The 21,023-nt window shown below is 40.7% G+C and overlaps 1 protein-coding gene across 2 annotated transcripts in view; it reads right to left on the reverse strand.

Moving 5' to 3' along the window:
* Positions 1-21,023, reverse strand: part of LOC121277683 (kelch-like protein 29) — a 515,535-nt gene that overhangs the window by 26,497 nt on the left and 468,015 nt on the right. For both annotated transcript variants that reach the window (XM_041187306.1, XM_041187307.1), the window contains exons 12-13: positions 11,239-11,432; positions 6,933-7,077 (exon numbers count right to left, since the gene is read on the reverse strand). In XM_041187306.1, the coding sequence (XP_041043240.1) occupies positions 6,933-7,077; positions 11,239-11,432 (339 nt within the window). The remainder of the gene's footprint in view (positions 1-6,932; positions 7,078-11,238; positions 11,433-21,023) is intronic.

Here is a 21,023-nt window from a genome sequence, read left to right on the forward strand (position 1 = left end):
CTTTTAATGTAAAAATTATGGGTCAGGAACGTAATCCACCCTTATTACATGTTTTCTTATGGGGAAGTGATTTTTGCTTAGCACATTTTCGTTTCTAACCTAGTTTTTCAGGAACAAGTTATGAATGCTAAATGAGGGTAAGCTATACTGCCTCATCTCCAGCCTTTTTTCCTTTCCAGCATCGTTGAATGTGTTTTTGCCTTCCAAATCCATGCCAACCTTTCTAACAACTCCATGTTTAAACCCTTCCAATCAGGTTTCTGCCTCTGCCACAGTTCTAAAGCAACTCTTGTTACATTCACAAATGTGACAGTGACCATGGTATATTTTCTCTCCTCAACCTGTCTATCACCTTTGACATGGTTGATCCTCCCTCTAATGCATTTCCTCTATTGTCCAGCTGGGTGGGACTGCCTATGGTTTCATTTGTATGTACCTAATTGTAGCCAAAGAATCATCTGCAGTGACTCCTGATCAAGTTCCTGTAAGGTTACCTCTAGAGTCTCCTTGATCTCTTATTTCTCACCTACATGCTGTCCCTCAGTGATATCCAAAAACAGAAATATCAGGTTCCAAATATACGCTGATGATATCCAGGTCAACCTCACCAGCATACTGAGTTATAACAGCACAGGAGGCCATTCAGCCCAGTGATTCCATGCTGGCTCTCTATAGAGCAATCCAGTCAGTCCCATTATTCCACTCTATGCCCATAGCAAGTTTATTTCTTTCAAGTGTCCATCCAATTTCTATTTGATATCATTCACTGTCTCCACTTCCCACCAGCAGCATAGGTAGCAAGTTCCAAGTCACTACTTGGAACTCTGGCCATTCACTGCATGAAAAAGTTATTTCTCATATCCCCTTGCATTTCTGGCCTAAAACCTTAAATCTGTGTTCCCTAGTCCTTGTATGATCGGCTATTGGGAACAACTTTTCTTTATCCACCTTATCTAAACCTGTCATAATCTTGCACATTATTATCAGATCACGCCTCAATCGCCTTTGCTCCAAGGAGAAGAACTCCAGCTTCTCCAACCTAAACTTGGAGCTAAATTCCTCATGCCTTGGAACCATTTCGGTAAATCTCCTCTGCACTCTCTCAAGGAATTCCATGTTCTTCTTAAAGTGTGTTGACCATAACCAGATATAATACTCTGGTTCCGGTCTAACCAGAGCTTTAAAAACGTTCAGCATAACTTCACTGCTTTTCTACTCAATATCTCTATTTATGAAGGCCAAGATCTCAAAACTTTGCTAATTATTCTCTCAATATGACCTGCCACCTTCCAAGATCTATGTATATGAACCCCTAGGTCCATCTGTCCCTGCAAACTCTTTATAATTGTACCATTAAATCCATATATCTTCTTCCCATCTCTCTTGCCAAAATGCATTACCTCACTCCCCTCCATTAAATTCGATATGCCACATGCCTGCCCATTCTGCTAGACTTTATTTATTTCCTGTTGCTGTCAATTTGTATCATCCTCACTGTTTTCCACACTTCCAAGTTTGGTATCATTGCCAATCTTTTACCCAAGTCATTTAGATGTCCAAAAAATAATCAATGGTCCTAGCACTGACCTTTGGGAAATACCACCTTTCTTGACCTCTCCACTACCTCCGATTTTTCATGCTGCTTGCCCGACATCTAGTACTGGATGGGCAGAAACATTCTCCAATTTAAATATTGGGATGAGGAATGCCATTGTCTTCCTTCCCTGCTATAAACTCTGTTCCCTAGCCACCAATTCCATCCCTCTTTCTAGTTATTGTCTGAAGTTGAACCAGACCATTCACAATGTTGGTGTTGTATTTGACACTGAGCTGAGCTTCTGACCTCATATCTTCACCATCACGTAGACCACCTACTTACATCCTCATGACATTGCATATTTCCACCCCTGCTTCAGTTCACCTGCTGTTGAAATCCTCATCCATGCTTCCATTGTGTTTAGACTTGACTAGACTAGACTTCAGTAGACTCTAGATTCCCACCTTGGATCCTTGCAAACTTTCGCTCATCCAAAACTCAGCTGTTGGTACCCTAACACACATCAAGCCCTGTTCACCTTCTCATTTTTGTGGTCAAATTTCTCCATGGCCTCATCTCTCTCTCTCTAAGTTTGGTCTCTTATGTTTTCCTGATTATCTTTGTTCCAGTATTTGTGGCTGTGCCTTCAGTTATCAAGCCCTAAGCTCTGGAATTCCCTCCCCACACCTTTCCTTGCCTCCACCTTTCTTTCCTCCTTTAAGGCGCTTGTTAAAACCTACCTCCTTCACCAAGCTAATATCCCCTTAAATGGCTCAGTGTCAAATGGAATTTTGTTTGATAATTACTCCTGTTAAGAATCTTAGGTTGTTTGCTATGCTAAAGGTGCTATGTAAATGCAATTTGTTGTCAATTATTGATTCTATTACAGTCTTCCTGAAAAATGCACTTAATCTTCTACTGAAAGGGGTTCGTGTTGTATAATCTCTCACAACGCCACCTGCTCACCAATCATTGGCTGAAAATGAAAAGTACAAAAAAAAGCTGTTGAAAACTTGAGCTTGCAGTTCTTGTTGAAGAAGTTTAAATAATACCCTATTATAAAGTAATCTCTTGAGATGTCAGAATGATTTATTTGAACCATATAAAATGCTTTATACATGCAAGACTATTTTGAATAATTGGGGAAAAGTCAGACGTGATTAACGTACTATGTTTGCATTAAAGTCATTGTTGCTAAGGAGTACCATACAACTAGTTGTAATGGAATTACTGTGCCGGTCATTGTCAGAAAATAATAATGTTTCTTTCAAGAATATATAGAAATATGATTGGAATGGTTTCTGTGCAAAGGAAGTGTCATATTTCCTTTGCTTATTATGAAATAGGTAATCAGATTTAATTCATTACTGATTCCTCAGACGTTAGATTTTATTTTCAATACTAACTAGTTAATTTGAAAAATAAAAGAATTGACTGTATTAAGTAGTCACTGAACAGAATTTTGATATCCAATGCTTACATGCATTGAAACATCCACTATATGTTTTTCTCTAAATTGTTTTCTAACTTCATTCTCTGTAATTTTAAATGGTACACAAAAATATTTAACCTTAGTGTTTTCTCATATATGTAAATAACATTACAGTTTTAAAAATATATACTGAATCTCAGAGGAGCTGCCAGCTGGAAAGAGTTATCCAAGGCTTCTAGTAGAAAGATTGATGTTAACAATTCAAAACATTTTAATCAGAAGGTTGCACCACAAGTCCTAGATTTTGGGATAAGATTGAGGAAAGTAGAAAAATACATTGAATAAAAGTTTATGCCTTGGAATCATGCTGAGAAAAGTATGAAATGTTGTATTTGTTAAGACCTTAGTTCATTTATATATAAATAGATTAAAAATGACTATATAACAGAAGGATTTAATCTGAATATATTAGTGCATTTGATTCCAATATTGCAGAACACAATTACAATCCCTTTGCTTTTTTGTTGACCATTGGGATACTAGCACCCTTCAAGAATGTGCAGCATTTTTTTTTCTTTCAACAGTTCTGCACCCGCTATTATTTAAGCCACTGGGGTGGATTTTCCCAAGTGAACTTGCCAATGGAACATGCCAGCTGGCTGCCTGATGGACGTGGCTTGAGGCCTGGACCATTTTGAGAGCTCAGCCTCATTAGCATTGGACCAGAGGACTGAATTTGCAGACCAAGTGTCCTGGAGCTGCCCGATCAACCTCTGGGTTGCAAGGTAGGTAGGCAAGGAGGGGTAACCCTGAGCTCTGGAGCGAGGGGGCACAGGAAGATTGGCTGCAGTCTAGGTACTTTTTGAAAACCTTGGAGGAGCAATCCTGCTCCTTCCACCCCCATGAAAATATAGAGGAAATGGGATCCTGTTTGGTTAGGGACTGCCATCTGATAATGGTCTGGTTGGAGTTGACAATATCTCTGCCCAGTTCAGTCCAAAAACACCAATTGGGGTCAAAACGTTACAAGGCCTGAGTGTTATTTAAAGTGTACCTACCAGCTGACTCAGGGGGCAGTGCCACCTGCTCAGTGATAGGCTTTCACGAACATTGCCACCCTGATATTGGCAATAGCTGCAGTGGATCTCTCCCATAATTTTCAGGGTGCTAATGTCCTCTTTCCACTTAGCATGGGACCTGGGCCATTTTGAGAGTTCAACCTCATCATGCCCGGAAACCTGAGAGCTCAGCCTGTGTTTCTTTCTCCTTTCAAATATGGTTATGCTGTATGAATCACACCCCAAACATATTTCTCACCGGCCAAACATTCTACAAAATTCGTACAACAGCAAAAAAAACCTCCAATATGATAGTTGCATGATGGTTCCTTGCAAGCCACACTGTAAGTAATAGTGGTTGGGAAATCATATGTATCACATCAGCATTTCTGATATGTACATTCAGCAGATGAGACTTTCCATGTGTATTCAAAATTGATCCCTTATACACCAGTAAAATATATCACTTTGTTAACAAATAAAAAAAAAATTCAAACAATAAATCACAAACTTATCCACCCTGCCATTAAATTGCACTGATGTCTCCTTGCTCCTCATGAAAAATTAACAGCCTTGAGCCTAGAGACATTCTCTACTCCTGGCAGACAGTGCTATACTGCAGGGCCCAGTACAACTCTGTTTTGAAGAGTGAAAGCACGACATAAAAACACAGGGGTCGCTCGGGACTAAAGGCTTACACATGCTGTTTCTAGCTTCTCTCTGCCCTGCCTGCTCACTGAACTATTCTTGTTCTCTTGTGGCTGTCTGCTCAATTCTGGTGATTCTCAATCCCCCAAATCTGGTCTCTTTCAGCCATCAGAGATTGTTGGAGGAAAAGGCAGCAGTTGCAGATCACTGAAGAGAGCATGCAGATGGCAGAAATTGCTGGAGTAACACAGAAAGTACTAAAAGCAGAAAATGTCAAAGCTAAGTAAACACAGAGAAAGGAAAGTCATACAGTGTGTACTACAGAAAAATGTGGCATGAGAAAGCATAACAGGTTGATGGAGAGAGTGACAATTAGAGGATAAAAACTCAGAGTAAGAGTAACCTAGAGCATGGGGAAAAGGCATCACAGATCAGAGGACTCTTAAATCGCTCAATTTACTGTAGCCGCAGAAACCAGGCATCTCCAAGGCGGCCACTTGAGTCATAGTGGCATAGAAATCTTCCAAGTCTCTCAAATGCTTTGTGTTAGTTTGGCTCAATTGCTAGCATCCTCATTCCAGGTCAGAAGGCTGTGGGTTTGTGGGTTCATATTTCAGTGCAGCGCTTAGGGAGTGCTGCATTGTCAGAATGCTGCTAATTTGGGCAGATACTAAAAACTGTAATGGGAAAACAGTAGGGTTTGTATTCTGGAAGGATGTGATCAAATTGACTGAAGGACCTTTTCACTGTAACTTGTGATGGAACCATGTGCTTAAAACATATTTGACCTCAGCTTCATAGATCTGAAATCTATTCCCAAATGTTACCTGCTCCCATAGTCATCCAAATAGAAAAACAAAGTGCTTAAGAAATAATGGCAAAATCTTAATGAGAAATAAAGCTGCAACATCAGATCAGTTATTCCAAAATACTTAGGAACATTGCCTCAAAGACCAATTCATTCCCAACATGAGGTTCCCAAGGGATGGCTTAGTCCCACCTCCCAGTTTCCTGTTACTGGGAGTTTACTTACAAGTAGGATTATGATGCACCCACATGACTAGCATGGAAAACATGGGCCAGAGGGATTCAGTGTGGCGATGGATCAATGGTTGGAGCTCAATCACTTTTCTATTATTATCAGGAAAAACAAATGTGTGTACACACAGATTTGAGGTTTGGAGGAAAGTGAAGTTTGACTGGGAGGATTCTTGATATGGGAAAGAGCAATTGTAATGAAAGGTGAAAGGAAGAATTCTGCCCTTTGCTAGTGATGCAGTTGATAATAGTAGAAGGTCAAATGGAATATCTTCAGCAACTGTCAAGGTAGCTTATGCTTGTTGCTTCAGCTATCTTACAAAAAGGAGGGAAAGCAACTGAACCAAACATGGTGTCTATTAGTATGTGAGATACAGTTACAGCTTTCTGCAATCTCTGAAGTTGAAAAGCTATTTTTAGCTTTTCAAAGAAAAATGAAGACCTTTCTTGTCAAATACAGTCTGTGTCTTTAAGACAGAAACCCCTTAAATGGCAGCTCTGGAAGCTATAGTGCCAGGTTGTTTTGGAGAGCAATTTGTCTCTTAACTGCATCTGATACTAGAAAAGAAAATCTGAATACACGTGTCTGATACTTATTTGCATGCAATTTACTTTGGCGCGTCCTCTTCAAATGAAATCACTTGAAAAGCCCTGCAGGAAATTCAGATTCTAAATACGGACAATGTATGAGCACCCAATTTCCCTGTACAGGTGGTATCTGGGTACTAAATCCTGGAAAATTGCCCTTATTAAATCCACATGGCTACTGTCAATCACCCTGTATGTTAATATGGCAGGAGATTGATGTTTGAAGATTGCAACTGGACATATTGGCCCTATTTCCCCCAGGTTGAAGGTTTCATGTCATCTATTCAGTCTTGCTGAGGATCAGTGAAAATCAAGTTTTTGAAAGCAAATAGTGTTCAGATGAGAGTTGAGACTGTGTGTCAGAAGTTTTCTGAATCAGGTCAAGATCATTACTACTCGTGCAACCAGGTGCCAATCATTTCACTTTGACCTGAATTTAAAGTAAATGTTTAATTGTGGTGTAGAATTTCAGTAGGACCAAAGGTAAAACTTACACTGTGGCTGACTACAAATACTTATACTGAGAATCAAAGCCGCTTAAGGCAACAGAACTAAATTTTCAATTTTCCAGCTGAATAGCTTTGCTTATGCTAAGAAGTATTAAAAGGCTGTTGCGACTGATTATTCATACCTGCAGAATTGTCTTGAGTGATTCATGTTTGGCCCTGCTTTGATATTGCCTTTATCAGGATCATAGATAGTAGTAGCTCTGGCATAGGCACCGCCAAGAATAAAGACAAAACCATTGAGAGTAACTGCAGGAGCGTACTTGTTATCTGTTGATAGAACAAAATAAATCACTTAAAATAAATTTACTTCACGTGGAATTTTCTCATGTTTCTTCTTAGTCATTCAGATACACTTTAGATAGACCTATATTATTTTGAAATGAGCTAAGAATTATGAATTTGGTATCTTATAGCGTAATATATTCTGCTTTCTAGTGTACTTGATGCATATTTCTGCTTAAACCTCAAAATCCCTTCAGTACTAAAAATTCTTTCCAACAAAAATAACTGATGATACCAATGAGCATATTGAAAGAAATCAGTGACAGCAAAATTTGGGACAAAACAAATTCTGATATAGAGCTGGTAATAAATAGTATAAATTGTAAGTTAGCAAACATTAAAATTACCATGGGATGAAATTCGTCTTTAATGGTGCAGCAAAATGGACTCAACGGGTGGAATTGTTCCAGATTTGCACAAAGTGCGGTAACAGGAGGAAAAAAAGTCATTTTACCCTCCGGCTGCCATAACGTCCCATTCCTGCCTCATTAATTATGCAGCCACAGGAAACATGCCATCTTGCTGGTGGGCGACCTCCGATTTACCCGCCACGCTGTTACCTCACCGTTTCCTCATGCAGGGCACCATATTTAAACTGCAGCCACATGCACACTTCGCAATGCTTCCAGCCCAGGACTGCCCCTGGGAAGACGTGGCCCCAAAGGCCAAGAAGAGTGCAGTCCTCCAATTCAGTGAGTCATTTCTGGGATGCCTTCTGGATGCTGTGGAGGCCAGCCGTGATGTTTTCTACCCCCGCTCTGGCTGTAGGAGGCCCATCAGTCTCATCACTCTGGCTTGGGAGGTGGTGGCAGAGGTGGTCAGTGTTCTGAAGAAGAGTCATACGGACTCGAAAAGTTAACTCTGCTTTTCTCTCCACAGATATTGTTAGACCTACTGAGTTTTTCCAGCATTTTCTGTTTTTGTCTGGTCAGTGCCAATGCTGCACACAAGAGGTCAGTCATCCAGTGCAAAAACCAGGTGAATGATCTCATTCATGCCGCCAGGATAAGGCAATCATTTTATTGCTCTAAACTCACACACTCACAAGGCCATCACACATTCAATGGCATCTCACTCACTGCCAGCTTAAGGGACATCACCATCCATTCTCACACACACTCTCACATCTCCATCTGGCCTCATCTCCGCTGGAGACTGCCTCCTCAGCTCTCACCCTCTTGAGGCCACTGGCACTGATCAAAATATACCCCCACACATACCCTGGGATACCCCCCCCCCCTCCCCAGTATGGCCCTTGCCCTGCAGCCTCTTCCCTTGCCTGAGTCCACTTCTCCCTCTTCCCCAAGCAAGCCCTGGCCCTATAGCTGTTGAAAAGCCACCCCTGCCTTACCGCTGGTCAGGTAGGCAGAGACCTGCCTGTGAGCGCCCTAAAAGTGATGCGGTGCTGCCTGCAAAGCCTGGCGCTGATGACCACGAGTGCTGCCCAAAGCAAGGTAGGCAAACAAACCTCGAAGTTCTGAGTGAAGTGCAGCTCGCCAGGCGCACGTCGCTTATGTACAGGTCAAGTGTGTAATCACGCCGATGTGCCTGGATGATCCAATGTGAGGGTATGATTCCAGCGAGCAGGGCTTATAATGAGGTGCTAAGGTATTGAAATTAGGTTCCCGATGTGTGGTGGTGGGAAACACGGCCCGCCATTGAACAGGTGGAGCGGCTGACTGCAAACTGGTTTCATGATGGCGTGAAACTGATTTTTGGCCTCCTCACCATATTGTTCCTCTCCCCACCCCCACCACTCCCCCATAAGGTAGTAACATTAGAGGAAAGAGGAAAAAATATAATAAGATCCTGCAGAAGTCTTGATGCATCAATGAGGACTTAAATTTTCAAGCCAGCTGTGAACACACCAATACCAAGTTGGTAATTACCCTGAGGCAGTCATTTGAATCACTGTTGTTTCCTTATCACAAATATATATGAGGGGAGACAAGAATGCAGGAACTTCCTCTCCAAGAAAATCAGCACCCTGAAATCTGTGAAAATTGGCGGAGAATTCGGAAAGTCTCTTTCTTTGACCGGTGATTTCACAATATGCACAGCTGGTGAGTGAGACTCATCATTAGCCCCTAATCATTAAATTGTCCTCTGGTATTTTCCATATGCATGTCCTTGCATGCTGAATAATCTTAACGTATAGTAATGATTTTGATGGAAGATGTGCAGTTTAACGGTAGTTAATCCTATCCAATAAATAATACAAAAAAACTAAAGAATCTATTATTTTTGGACATTTGCAAATAATAAACACTTCATTATTAGGCTTTTAAATGAGATATTGAAGAACAATATCAGTGCAGTCACTCATTTCACCTTGTAAATAACAAAAAAGTCACTATATCCCAAGACTGCACTGCATATTACAATATTTCTAAAATGTACTATGCTGATGTAAACGTGCATTTCATATCTCCATTTTCCAAAGGTGTTCCTGGTGGGAAACCCATTCAATCACAGACACTGCATCATGGTGAAAAGGGACACCGGTTTGAACCTTCAGGCTGTGTTATGACTCACAGTTAACTATGAGGGAAGACCAGAAAATGGGAGAAGGAGTGCAAATTGAATATAGACCCTCAAACCTTTGCAGTAGGCCCTGGTGTCTGATATTCCCCTCAAAGGTAATATGCTCTCAAACAACTGCCAAATTAATTTAATTTTCCTCTTTTATCTTTTCCTGCAATTAAATCACACATGGGTATTCAAATATATCATTTTCTAACCATTCTGATACCTCTATCCAATCAGTATAGTTACAGGAAACAGCATTTGTACTTTGAAGGTTTACTTATTGAAACAAATAATAGACAGTTGTATTCTTATTATTTTTCATCATTAAGAAGTGTACTGAAGAACTAGCATGCAGAACTATGGAAGCATGGGTTATTGGTTTGCGCCTGTAGTTTTCCAGATGCCACACTGCTATGGATAGGTGCTGAGTGTAGACCAGCCTCTTGGAAATGAACATGGGTATGTCCTGAATAATTCATCCTTCAAATTCCTCTCTGTCCCTTTGGAAAAGTGCCTTTCTCCTGCTCAGTGCTTCCCCCTTGTTATAGTGCAGCCAAGACCAGCACCTGATCAGAGGGGGAATTAGACAACTTTACAAGCCACTTTCTGATTTATACTATCAATAAATTAATACAAACCTTGATTAACATTCAGAGAAAGAAAATAACTCATTTCCATAATGCATTAATTATAATCAAGGACTATTTAAATAATAATGAAGTTCTTTTGTATAATTCTATCCCAGTATTCTGCTGACGCAGCGGGTAATCAACATCCATTTGGCTGAAATGCTACTTATGATTGAACAGGATGATAAGGGATAATAATTAGCCAGCTAAATCTCATTGGTGTTCATGTGAAACATTGATAAAAGACTGTGGCTTGCTTTCTTTTCATTTATTATAAAGCTAGTGGCTGCCCTAATCCAGCTCAGTGCTTTCTGACATGTAAGAATATGTTCCATTCTCCCCTTTCACTGATTCTAGATAATGCTGCTCATGGTATAATATGTAAATGTTTTACACAATGGAATAAGTCAAGGTTTCAGATCAAGAATTACCAGCTGCCCAAAATCTCCCTCTGATTTACAATGTAAAGGTTTTGCATTTTTAGCACATCTATTCTCTATTGTTTATTTTTGTACATATGTTAAACTGTATCAAGTTATAGAAAATGGCTCAGGATGAAGCATCTGCAGACAATGAGCCATGGAACTGCCTTTGGGCAGGGCACGAATGAATGAATGAATAAATGATTTCTTATGCAAACCGGTAGCATAATGATAAAACATCTCCTCACCTGTTAGCTGGACAGATTAAACAGAAAAATAGGATAACTGGCCCTGAAGTTCCGTGGGGGTTTTACTGATCTATCAGCAGAAATACAGTGCACTGAAGCTCCAAAACATCGAGGACCACAACATATTAGCTTTTTAAATGGTGAGAATCCACACAGAACTTCAGGGCCATTGTCTCTGTTAGTTATTCATGTGAAGAAGTTGCTAGCATCCTGATCGAGTAAAGGAAACAGTTTCTGACACATTTGCTACACTATTGCTATGTCAAGCAATATTTGGGAAACTGTGCAATGTCCCTTTAGTGGTGATTTCTACTTTACCTATCATTGGTGATTCAATGAAAGTCCATGTGTTTGTTTGAAGGACGTATGACTGTAAAACTCCAGCTGCCCGTCCTGCCTCATTCACGCCTCCAAACACGTAGATTTTGCCACCGCATACAGTTGCAGCTGCTGAGTGCACAGCTTTGGGAAGAGGAGCTACTGTTTCCCACTGATTGGTAATTGTGTCATACCTGGAAGAATAGAATTTTCAAGCATCATTAACCACTACCCGCAGTGATCTGACAGCTACTTTTCTCTAAATGCTGAATGTATTCTGTTATTACACAATAAATAACATCAATTTTGCCCCGCAAAGGAAAGCAATTCAATTGAACAACTGCTTGTAACAGCCAATTACAACCTAAAGGTCTGAATAACGCTAGTATGCAGTACTTACTAACATAGTACACAGCAGGAGTTTACAGTTGTTTTGTGTTGCTTTGCCTCATGTTTTGTCTGTGCTGGCGATTTGCCACCATGTATTCATTTTAGTCATTATGAGAGTTTAGGATGTGGGATACTCCCTAGTCATATCAGTACTGCTCTGCTGGGGAGATAGAAGAAACTCACCAACAGCTGTGACCGACATCAAACACAGCACCTGAGTATTCAGCATGTTCAAACTTGACACCTTCTGATTGACAGTAAGTTTATGTATTTGAAGGCCTGTGGATCTGGCACAAGTTGATTTATCTTCAATTTTTTTCTCTCCACTGCAACCCGGCCCTCCACACTTATCCCATTTCTAGAAACATACCTCACTTGCATGGATCCTTTACTACATCCTGGCTATAGCCAAGAAGTTGCGGCTTGATAGAATCATTAAGCCAAATCTGCATTTTGTCATGATACACCAATGAACTGTCTCAGAATTTTTTTTTTAATTCATTCTGGGGATGTGGGCTTCAACGGCTGGGCCAGCATTTATTGCCCATCCCTAGTTGCCCTTGAGAAGATGGTGGTGAGCTGTCTTCTTGAATGGAATGCCACCATTTAAAAAGTTAATATTACAGTGTTGTGGTGCTTGATGCATTGGAACTTCAATGCACTGTATTTCCAAGAACAGTTTTTGGACTTTTATCAGTTTTGCACTTTTGGGGTAAAATTTAAAGGGGCCATCGGGAATGAGTTGTGAGGTGGGGTGGGGTGGGGTGGGGTGGGGGGTTGGGGAACCTGTAGAATCGAGAGGTGAGGTGGTAGGGTGGAGTGCTCATCGCCCTCTCAATGCCATGGAATTCTCTGTGGCAGGGAAGGTAGAAGGTGACTTTCCTGCTCAGAGGCTATTGAGGTCCATAAGTTGCCAATAAAGGGCCTCTTCCTGCCAATGCTGGCATTCTACAAGGTGGATCTCCCTGCGAGCTCAGAAGACCTTCCTGAAAGGGTACCCTGTGGCCCACGGAGGGGCCCACAGGCAGCAGAAACACAAACACTCCCGACCTCATCAACCATCCATCCCCCACCCTTTGCTGGGGCCTGCCAGACTATCTCCCAGTCCCGGTGGCACTACTGGGACTGAAGAGCTGTCAGCCCTCTGACTGGCAACACTTGGAGACAGGATATTGTCCCTTAAAGGGACAAGAGCCTCACAGTAGGCCGTTATTTGCTTGATTGGCACAGAATTGGGTTGCTTCTCTTTTGAAAAAAGATGGCTGAGGGGTGACCTAATAGGCGTCTTTAAAATTCTGAAGGATTTTGATAGAGTGAATAAAGAGATAACGATTCCTCATTGGGTTGCTTCTCTTTTGAAAAAAGATGGCTGAGGGGTGACCTAATAGGCGTCTTTAAAATTCTGAAGGATTTTGATAGAGTGAATAAAGAGATAACGATTCCTCATAAGAGGAAGCACATAATTAGAGGCTATCAATATTGGAATTCAGAAGAAACTTCTTCACCCAAAGAGTGGTAAGAATATAGAACTTGTTACCACAGCGAGAGGCCGAAGTGAATAATTTAGGTGCATTTAAGGGGAAACTGGACAAGCATATGAAGGAAAAGGGAATAGATGTTTATGATGGTAAATTTAGATGAGAAAGGATGGCAGGAGGCTTGAGTGAAGCAAAACACAAGCATGGACTGGTTGAGCCAAATGGCCTGTTTCTGTGCAGTCTTGCCTATGCCGCCCTATGCAGTCAGTAGCAGGCTAGTGGCATTGCCTGACTCCAGGGAACCATAGAAAAGTTACAGTGCAGAAAGAGGTCATTCAGCTCATCATGTCTGCATCAGCCAAAAAGAGAAAAAAGAAACTAGCTGCTCATTTTAATCCCACTTTCCAGCACCTGGTCCATAGCCTTGCAGGTTACAGCACAAGGTAAATCTGCAGCAGTGCAATGTGAATTAATTTCTTCTCCTTTGTTCGTCTACCTTTCCAGTAGAACACTCTGCAGCGGATCAGTGAAAAGCAGAGGAATAGAATGAAACATGGAATAACTTAAATGACCAAAATCCATTTTTCTCTATTTTACACAGGTCTGAAAACAAACGCTTAACAAATTGTTTGATTTATAATTTATCAATTTTATCTAAATTTAGCAGTAAATCTTTAGAGTTGGGAAATTGCAGCCTTAAGATAGTCTAAGGTCACACGTGCAAGCCCCTTTTTTCTGATTAAAATGCTATGAAAGGGTCTGACAGGGTAAATACTGAAATGTTTATTGAATGGCTGAGCAGGCTTGAAGGGCCACATGGTCTACTCCAGCCTCTATTTCTTAGGTTCTTAACCACAGCTCAACTGTATAACACATTCTTGGTGTCAGCCTGGCAGTTGCAGCATAACGATCATCATTAAAATATAAATTTCCATAACTGAGATAATGCAAAACAGTGCAGCAAGATTAATTTTGTGGCATTATTGGTTCCTTGTTGACTTTTGATGTCTAATTAGTCCTTCTTTGGGGATCCTTTGACAAGTTGTCAAGCCCATCTTGTTAAAATATTGAATGAAAGAGAGCCTTACCATTATGCTTGAGAAGACAATGATTAGCCAACACATTTACCATTTTTATTCAGGTAATATGGTTATTATTTCTCACAATCTTTGGTCTCAGATGCAAATTCTGTTCCCTGGCCAGATTCCATTCCCCACCCTGGCCACTGTCTGAGGTTGAACCTGACTGTTTGCAACACAGGTTTCATATTTGACCATTAGCTGAGTTTCCAACTTCATTTCCGCCTCCATCACTATAACAGCCTACTTCAACCTCCATAATAATACCTGTCCCCACTCCTGCTTCAGCCTATCTGCTGCCGTAACCTTCATCCACATTTTTGTTATCTCAAGGTTCAACTATTCCAATGTTCTCTTAGCCCCACTCCCAACTTCCATTAAGATAAAAGCAAAATACTGCAGATGCTGGAAATCTGAAACAAAAACAGAAAATGCTGGAAAAATTCAGCAGGTCTAACAGCATCTGTGGAGAGAGAAACAGAGGTAACGTTTCGAGTCCGTATGACACTGTTTCAGAGTTGCAGAGAAGGGGAAATGTGATGAGATTTATACTGTTTAAGGGTGGTGGGGCAGGTGGAGCTGGATGGAAGACCAGCAATAGGTTGGGGACAAAGGAGGGATAACATCTTTGTCAATCCCTCCTTTGTCCCCTATTGCTGGCCTTCCATCCAGCTCCACTTGCCCCACCCCCCTTAAACAGTATAAATCTCATCACATTTCCACTTCTCTTCAGCTCTGAAGGGTCATACAGACTCGAAACATTGACTCTGTTTCTCTTTCCACAGATGCTGCTAGACCTGAAGAGTTTTTCCAGCACTTTGTTTTTCTTTCCCATTTTCCATCCTTTGGATTACCCAAAGCTCTGCTATCTATTATCTGACTCCAAATCCTGTTCACCCATCACCAATGTACCCTCTAATGCACATGTGTGCGTGGATGCGCAGCAACCCAGAAGGCACCGCAGAGGCAGTTCTCAAGCTGTCCCATTTAAGATAGTGTGTGTGTGAGACCACGCAAGAAAATTTAAAAGTACTGCACACTGAAATGTACAGGCTGCACAAAACATCAAAAAATGGAACACTGCCCATCAGCCATTTTCACTGGCCTACCTTGGGTGCTAGTTCAGCAATGCCTAAAGTTTAAAATTCTCATCTTTGTAAGCAAATCCCTCCATGGCCTCACTCCTCCCTATCTGAGCTACCTCCTCCATACTCCTGCCCTACATTCCTCTGAAATTTCTGTATCGCTCCAATTCAGGCTTCATGCTTCTCCAATTTCCTTTGTCTCTCCATCGGGGGCAGTACTTTCAGTTTTCTCAGTCCTAACCTTTGGAAAACACTCCTAAAGTCCGTCTCTCTTCCTGTAAGACACTCCTTAAAATTTATTGTTTTGAGTGAGGTTTTGATCATCTGTCCTACTATCTCCTTATGTGGCTTCATGTCAAACTTTGTTTGATAATGTCCTGTGAAGTGACTTGGGATGTTTTACTACTCATGCATATGCTCATGTCAAAGTTCAGAAATCCTTTTTTGTAGGCAAGAAGTTAGGGGGTTGACTTTTATATGGTTAATGTTTTTGAAGGGCTTATCAGTAAGGTAACGGGAGAAGTCATCACTGAGGTTTATGAAAAGACCTGACCAGCACTCTCATCATTTGGGTACGTGTCTATGAACAGTCCTTAACAGTTCTTTTTGCCAGTCCCACAAGCTTTGAACTGGACATGGAGCTCCCAGTCTTTCATATAGTTGGTTCCCAATTGATCCACTTTTACTGCATTCATTGGGTGTTAGGTGAATGTAATGACCCATCAACATGGTGCTCCCACCAAAATCGAGGCATCGAACTCTAGCCACTCCCTGCTACGGTTTCATCAGGCTGTACTCCCACTTCAGGTTGTCTCCTCCAACCCTCCATAGCACAGAAGAATTGGCTATCTGGGACTGTGGTTTCAATGCTGCTCGGGGGTCAGGGGAAGGGAAGGGCTGTGTCATTGGAAAATGTCACACTGCTGGCTCCCAGCCTTGACCCAAGTCTTAGTGCAAGGGGATCGCACCAAGTCGACATTCGCAGCTACTGTTTCAATGAATAATATATTGAGGTATATGAAAAATTGAGGATTTTTTGGCCAAAGGTCGGGGGTCAAGTTTTACATAAGATCGATTATGACTCGCATAAATATGGTATGCTAAAGCAGATATATGAATGCAAGTTGTTATTGTTGTATGGTACAATTACATCAGCACACCTTGGTCTAATTATCCCCTTTCACAAACCCCCTATCATCTGAAGATTTCACAAGGGAATTGATATTTAGACCCGCCAGGGCTGGGAACAGAGGCGGGCTGGTGTTAAAAATAGCACCCTCATCAGCTCACCAGCTCAATCCTGCAGCTAGCTGATTAGTCTATTAAGACCTGTTATCAGAGGCCCACTGGGATTTTCAAATCAACTTGCAGGTTCCTGTGAGTTGTGGGGGTCAGCTTAACTGTTTGGAGGCGGCCTTGCTGTAGCACACAGGGGCAGTGGGAGGCCTCTGTTCCAGGCAGGCCTAGGGGGCCCTCCCTGCTTGCCTGGATGCAGCAGTGGCAAAGGCTACCCAATAGAGGGGTTCTTCTCCCACACTTGTGGCTTGGCTGCAAAAAACATTTTTTATTTAAATTTTAAAATGTTGGAGACGGGAGGCCTCCATTTTGAATGGTCCTCTCACTTAGGCTGCTGCTGCCCCGCTGGGTAGCCTCTGGCCCTCCAGCTATGAGATCCCGCCAGCCATCCCTAATTGGATGGCTAGCCCACCAATTGGCCACCCCAGGGAATATCACAGTGAGTGACTGCTTAATTCCCACACAGTGCAGGCTTCTGACCCACATTTCAGCTGAGGAAGTGGAGACAAGGGCCTTCTGGTCTTCTGCAAGGAAAATCCTGCCCCTCGTCTCCACTTCCCAGGTACACCACAACAAGACACTGGTTAAGTGATCTAGAAAGATACAATTTTAGGGGGTTGGGGAGAGTTAGCCAGTTCCCAGGACATCATTTTATTATCATTGACCAAAAGAACTGCATAATAGTTAGTCATTATAATTTTAGAAAACAAAGTATTATGTTTCTGTTCAGTTGTGAGCAACAACATGGGACACATTTAGTGTATAGCTAAAAGCTTATGTTCCACACATGAGAAATATGATCAATATCAACTTGGTCCCTGTAATTCAGTGCTTTGCTATAGCTGTGTCAATGGTTCACTTTAACAGTCATGAATGTTTCTCACACAAACAGATACAACTTATATTATCAAAAAATTCTAGCTACCATCAACATGGAATTCGAGAACTGCCAGCCAGAAACAAGTATTCAGTCATATATCAAGATCAATTAAGAATTTAGTTAAATCTTATGTGCTGTTGCTAATGGCAAATATTAAAATGAAAATCATGTTGTCTCCCTGTAACCATTTCTGTTTCCCTCTCTGCCTTGGTTGTCTTTTAATTTATTTCCCCCTTTCATGGCTTTCATATATAGTTTCTCTCATTACCATTCCTATACCTCCATTTTGTTTCTCCTAATCTTGTTCTCTGGTTGCACATGTCTTTGTTTATTGATTTACTGAATTTATATACTTAAGTCCAAGGCATTCAATAAGATCATGTCCTGTGTTGGAGGTAGTTACTGGGATTTGGAGGGAGATGTTCAGAGGGCAGGATATTTAGGAGCTGCTGTTACATGCGTGGATGACAGACAGACAGAAGACTCAGGCTTATATTAGAAGACCTGGCTAGTCCTGGTGTGTTGAGGGTCTACTGCAATGCTGTAGGTAATCAAAATCTCAGAGTTGTGGACCTAGGCAGTAACAGGGTGTGACAATAGGTTAGGGAATAAACAGCACAAATCCTGAAAACCAGAGCAAGGAGGGAATAGAGTAGTAGCTGAAAATGTGTGGACAATGACAGGCATAAATAAATAGAGAGAAAGATACCATCCTCCCCTGCCACCACACACACACACACACACACACACACATATATATACAGCACAGAGGCTTCCTTTGTGTTTCTGAGTCATGGGAAATAAAAAGACAGAAGAGAAACTTGATATAATATCTAAAACAATTACAAACAATGCTCTCATGCTTCAATTTTACTTTTTGTCAGTTAAGTATGAATTAATCATTTCTCAAAAGTCACAAATTAACCAGGCACACTTGGTCCAATGGTTTCCAGAGTGCCAATCCTGCTGCTTCAAATAAACTTAGAGAAGATCAGAATTTGAAAAAAAATAATTCTTCTGCTGGACAGAACTGGCTGTGATGCTCTCTGTGGTCAAATGGCTTTCCAATGTTCATGGTCTGGGCTCAAACGTGAAGAAATCCATATGCATGAAGTCCTTGAGACCATCTGGCACAGATGGAATCATAGCTGGCTAATGGTGAGCAGTGTGGGATTTGAAACTACATTCTAAACCATAAATTCTTAAGGAATTCTCAGTTTAACTTCATGGTGACATTAAGGATTAAAAAAGGTTTAAAAATACAGCGGATACAAGATATGATCGTTTCCAAAATAAACAAATACAGGGCAAAAAATGTTGCAATAAGCATAAGAAATAGCCTTTATAACAATTATTCCAACATGCATTAGAGTTCATTTTATTTACAATTTGCCTGGGTACCTGGGGCTGTGGCTGGAGTTGAGACTGGGTTATATGCCTAGTGGAGCTGGGTGACAAGGAAGTGCATCCAGTCGGAGGTTTGAAAGGTGAGGCTGGACCATGGAGTCAGACTCGCATGTAGAGTCATGTTGCTTTTAATATATTCCAAGGTTATAGACTATTGCTAGCAATTTCTACAGGGTTCTCTTAATCTCTCACCATTACATTGGTGGAAGACTGGTGGAAACCATGGAGCATTGGACATTTTTACCTATTTTTACAGGGGTTCCACTTTTCCTCTGCTGCAGTTATACTCAGATCGAGGGAATTCCCTGCAGAATTTCAGGCAGGATATTCCTGCTTTAGGAACAGAACTACTGTATCCTGGCGTATTACATAATTTTGAAAACTGATTTTCACGAAAGCTACATTGAATGTGATTTATTTTGGAGAATTTTGTTACGATCCAGTTAGGGACCATTAAATGTTTAAAAAAAATCCGAACGTTCAATAATTAACTGACAGGGCTACTCCACAAGATTTCATGTTTTTAAACAAAAACAAGCTTTAACTAAAACAAAAACTGTATACAAAATAGTAATTATCTAAGCAAGCACCACTAACTTACACTATAGTTTATAAAAAACCTAGGCTATAAACTCAGTTCTACTTGTTACTTCCCCCAAGGATTCCCATAACTGACAAAACCTTGAAGGTTCAATCACTTTTCCTGGGACCAACCCAAAAGTATGCCACAACCCTCTGGAATTTAATTATCCTCAGTATTCCAGCTTTCTCCAAGGTAGAAGATTTATGGGGATCCTTCCATTAAGACTTGTGAATGTGGGATCTTCAGCTCCTTGTTCTGGCTTTGGACATAAGTAAACTGTTTTTTAGCAGTCTGCTCCCTCAGCTTCTGTACTACTCTTTCTAAGCTAACTGTTCAAACTGACTGCTATCTTCCACAAGGCTCTATGAGGACCACTGTAGATTTCTATCTCTAGCTACAAGCTAGAGCAAATATCTTGGCTGCTTTTTCCTCACGGAATTCAAACTGAGATAGCGCCCCAACCGCATTACACGTGGTGAATGATGAAGTATTTTCATTGCTTGAAGTACGTACAGGACTAACTTATTATCATCTCTTCATTGGCTCCGTCAATCCAATGAAATGCAGTCTACATCAAAGCAAAGCTACAACTGCCTCTGTCTGTTCCCAAACTGAACTGCTTGCTTCCTTCAGCAAACATGCAAATTAAACAAAACAACCTTCTAACCAAGGCTCCTTTCTGAATTACTATCTCTATCACAATATGGCATGCCTTGGAATAGTTTAAACGTAAATGAAAACAAATTATTTTATCTCCAACAGAACTCTTTAATTCTGTAACCCATATGTTACGACCCTCTTTTCCAGAATTGCTACCTTTTAGCTTCTTTTATGGAGTTGGCAAGTGACAGCCTTGAAATCCAGATATGGGTCAGCTATTGTTTAAGGTGTTTTTCACCATCAACTCTGACCTTGCAAGATAAACACTGGTTAATAAAACCTAGGCTTGTTTGATTTGCCTTTACATTAAGGCTATTTAACAGTTTCCAACCCAGGCTTTTTACCATTTATCTTACACTTAACACTTTAATCATCAATATAAAAGTTATATTCCTAAAACTAAAAGTTATATTTTAAAACATAAGAATTTTGAACTAGAACTTTGTGATAATATGACTGACCTTTTGTGATTTGAGATTGGTTGTATGGATTGATATATAGACACCCTTTTAAAAACTAATAATGCAAGAAATACATTAAATGGATAGGTAAAATAGATGGGAAAATGGTATACCATTAGTAGACTGGTAAGGTCATGTACAGTGTATTTCAATATCAACAAAAAATAAAAGAAACATGGCATGTTGTCAATTTTTAAAGAAGATTGATGGATATAGCCTGTGTTTATTCTTTTGATAATATTGAAAACATTACTTGCACACTATCTAGTAGCTCAGCAATGTGTTCTCAGGACCAATTTGGAAAGCTGCCAAATTTCTGATATGTGAATTGCTGAATTTGCAACATAAAATAAAATATAATTTCATCAACAATTTATGCACCGCGCACCCCCTATGGTCAATGCCTTAATTAAATCTCACAATGATGACCTTAAACTAATTTAGTTATTGTAGCCAGCTTAAAACA

The sequence above is a fragment of the Carcharodon carcharias genome, chromosome 5 (genome assembly GCF_017639515.1).
Source record: "Carcharodon carcharias isolate sCarCar2 chromosome 5, sCarCar2.pri, whole genome shotgun sequence".
Classification (NCBI taxonomy): domain Eukaryota; kingdom Metazoa; phylum Chordata; class Chondrichthyes; order Lamniformes; family Lamnidae; genus Carcharodon; species Carcharodon carcharias.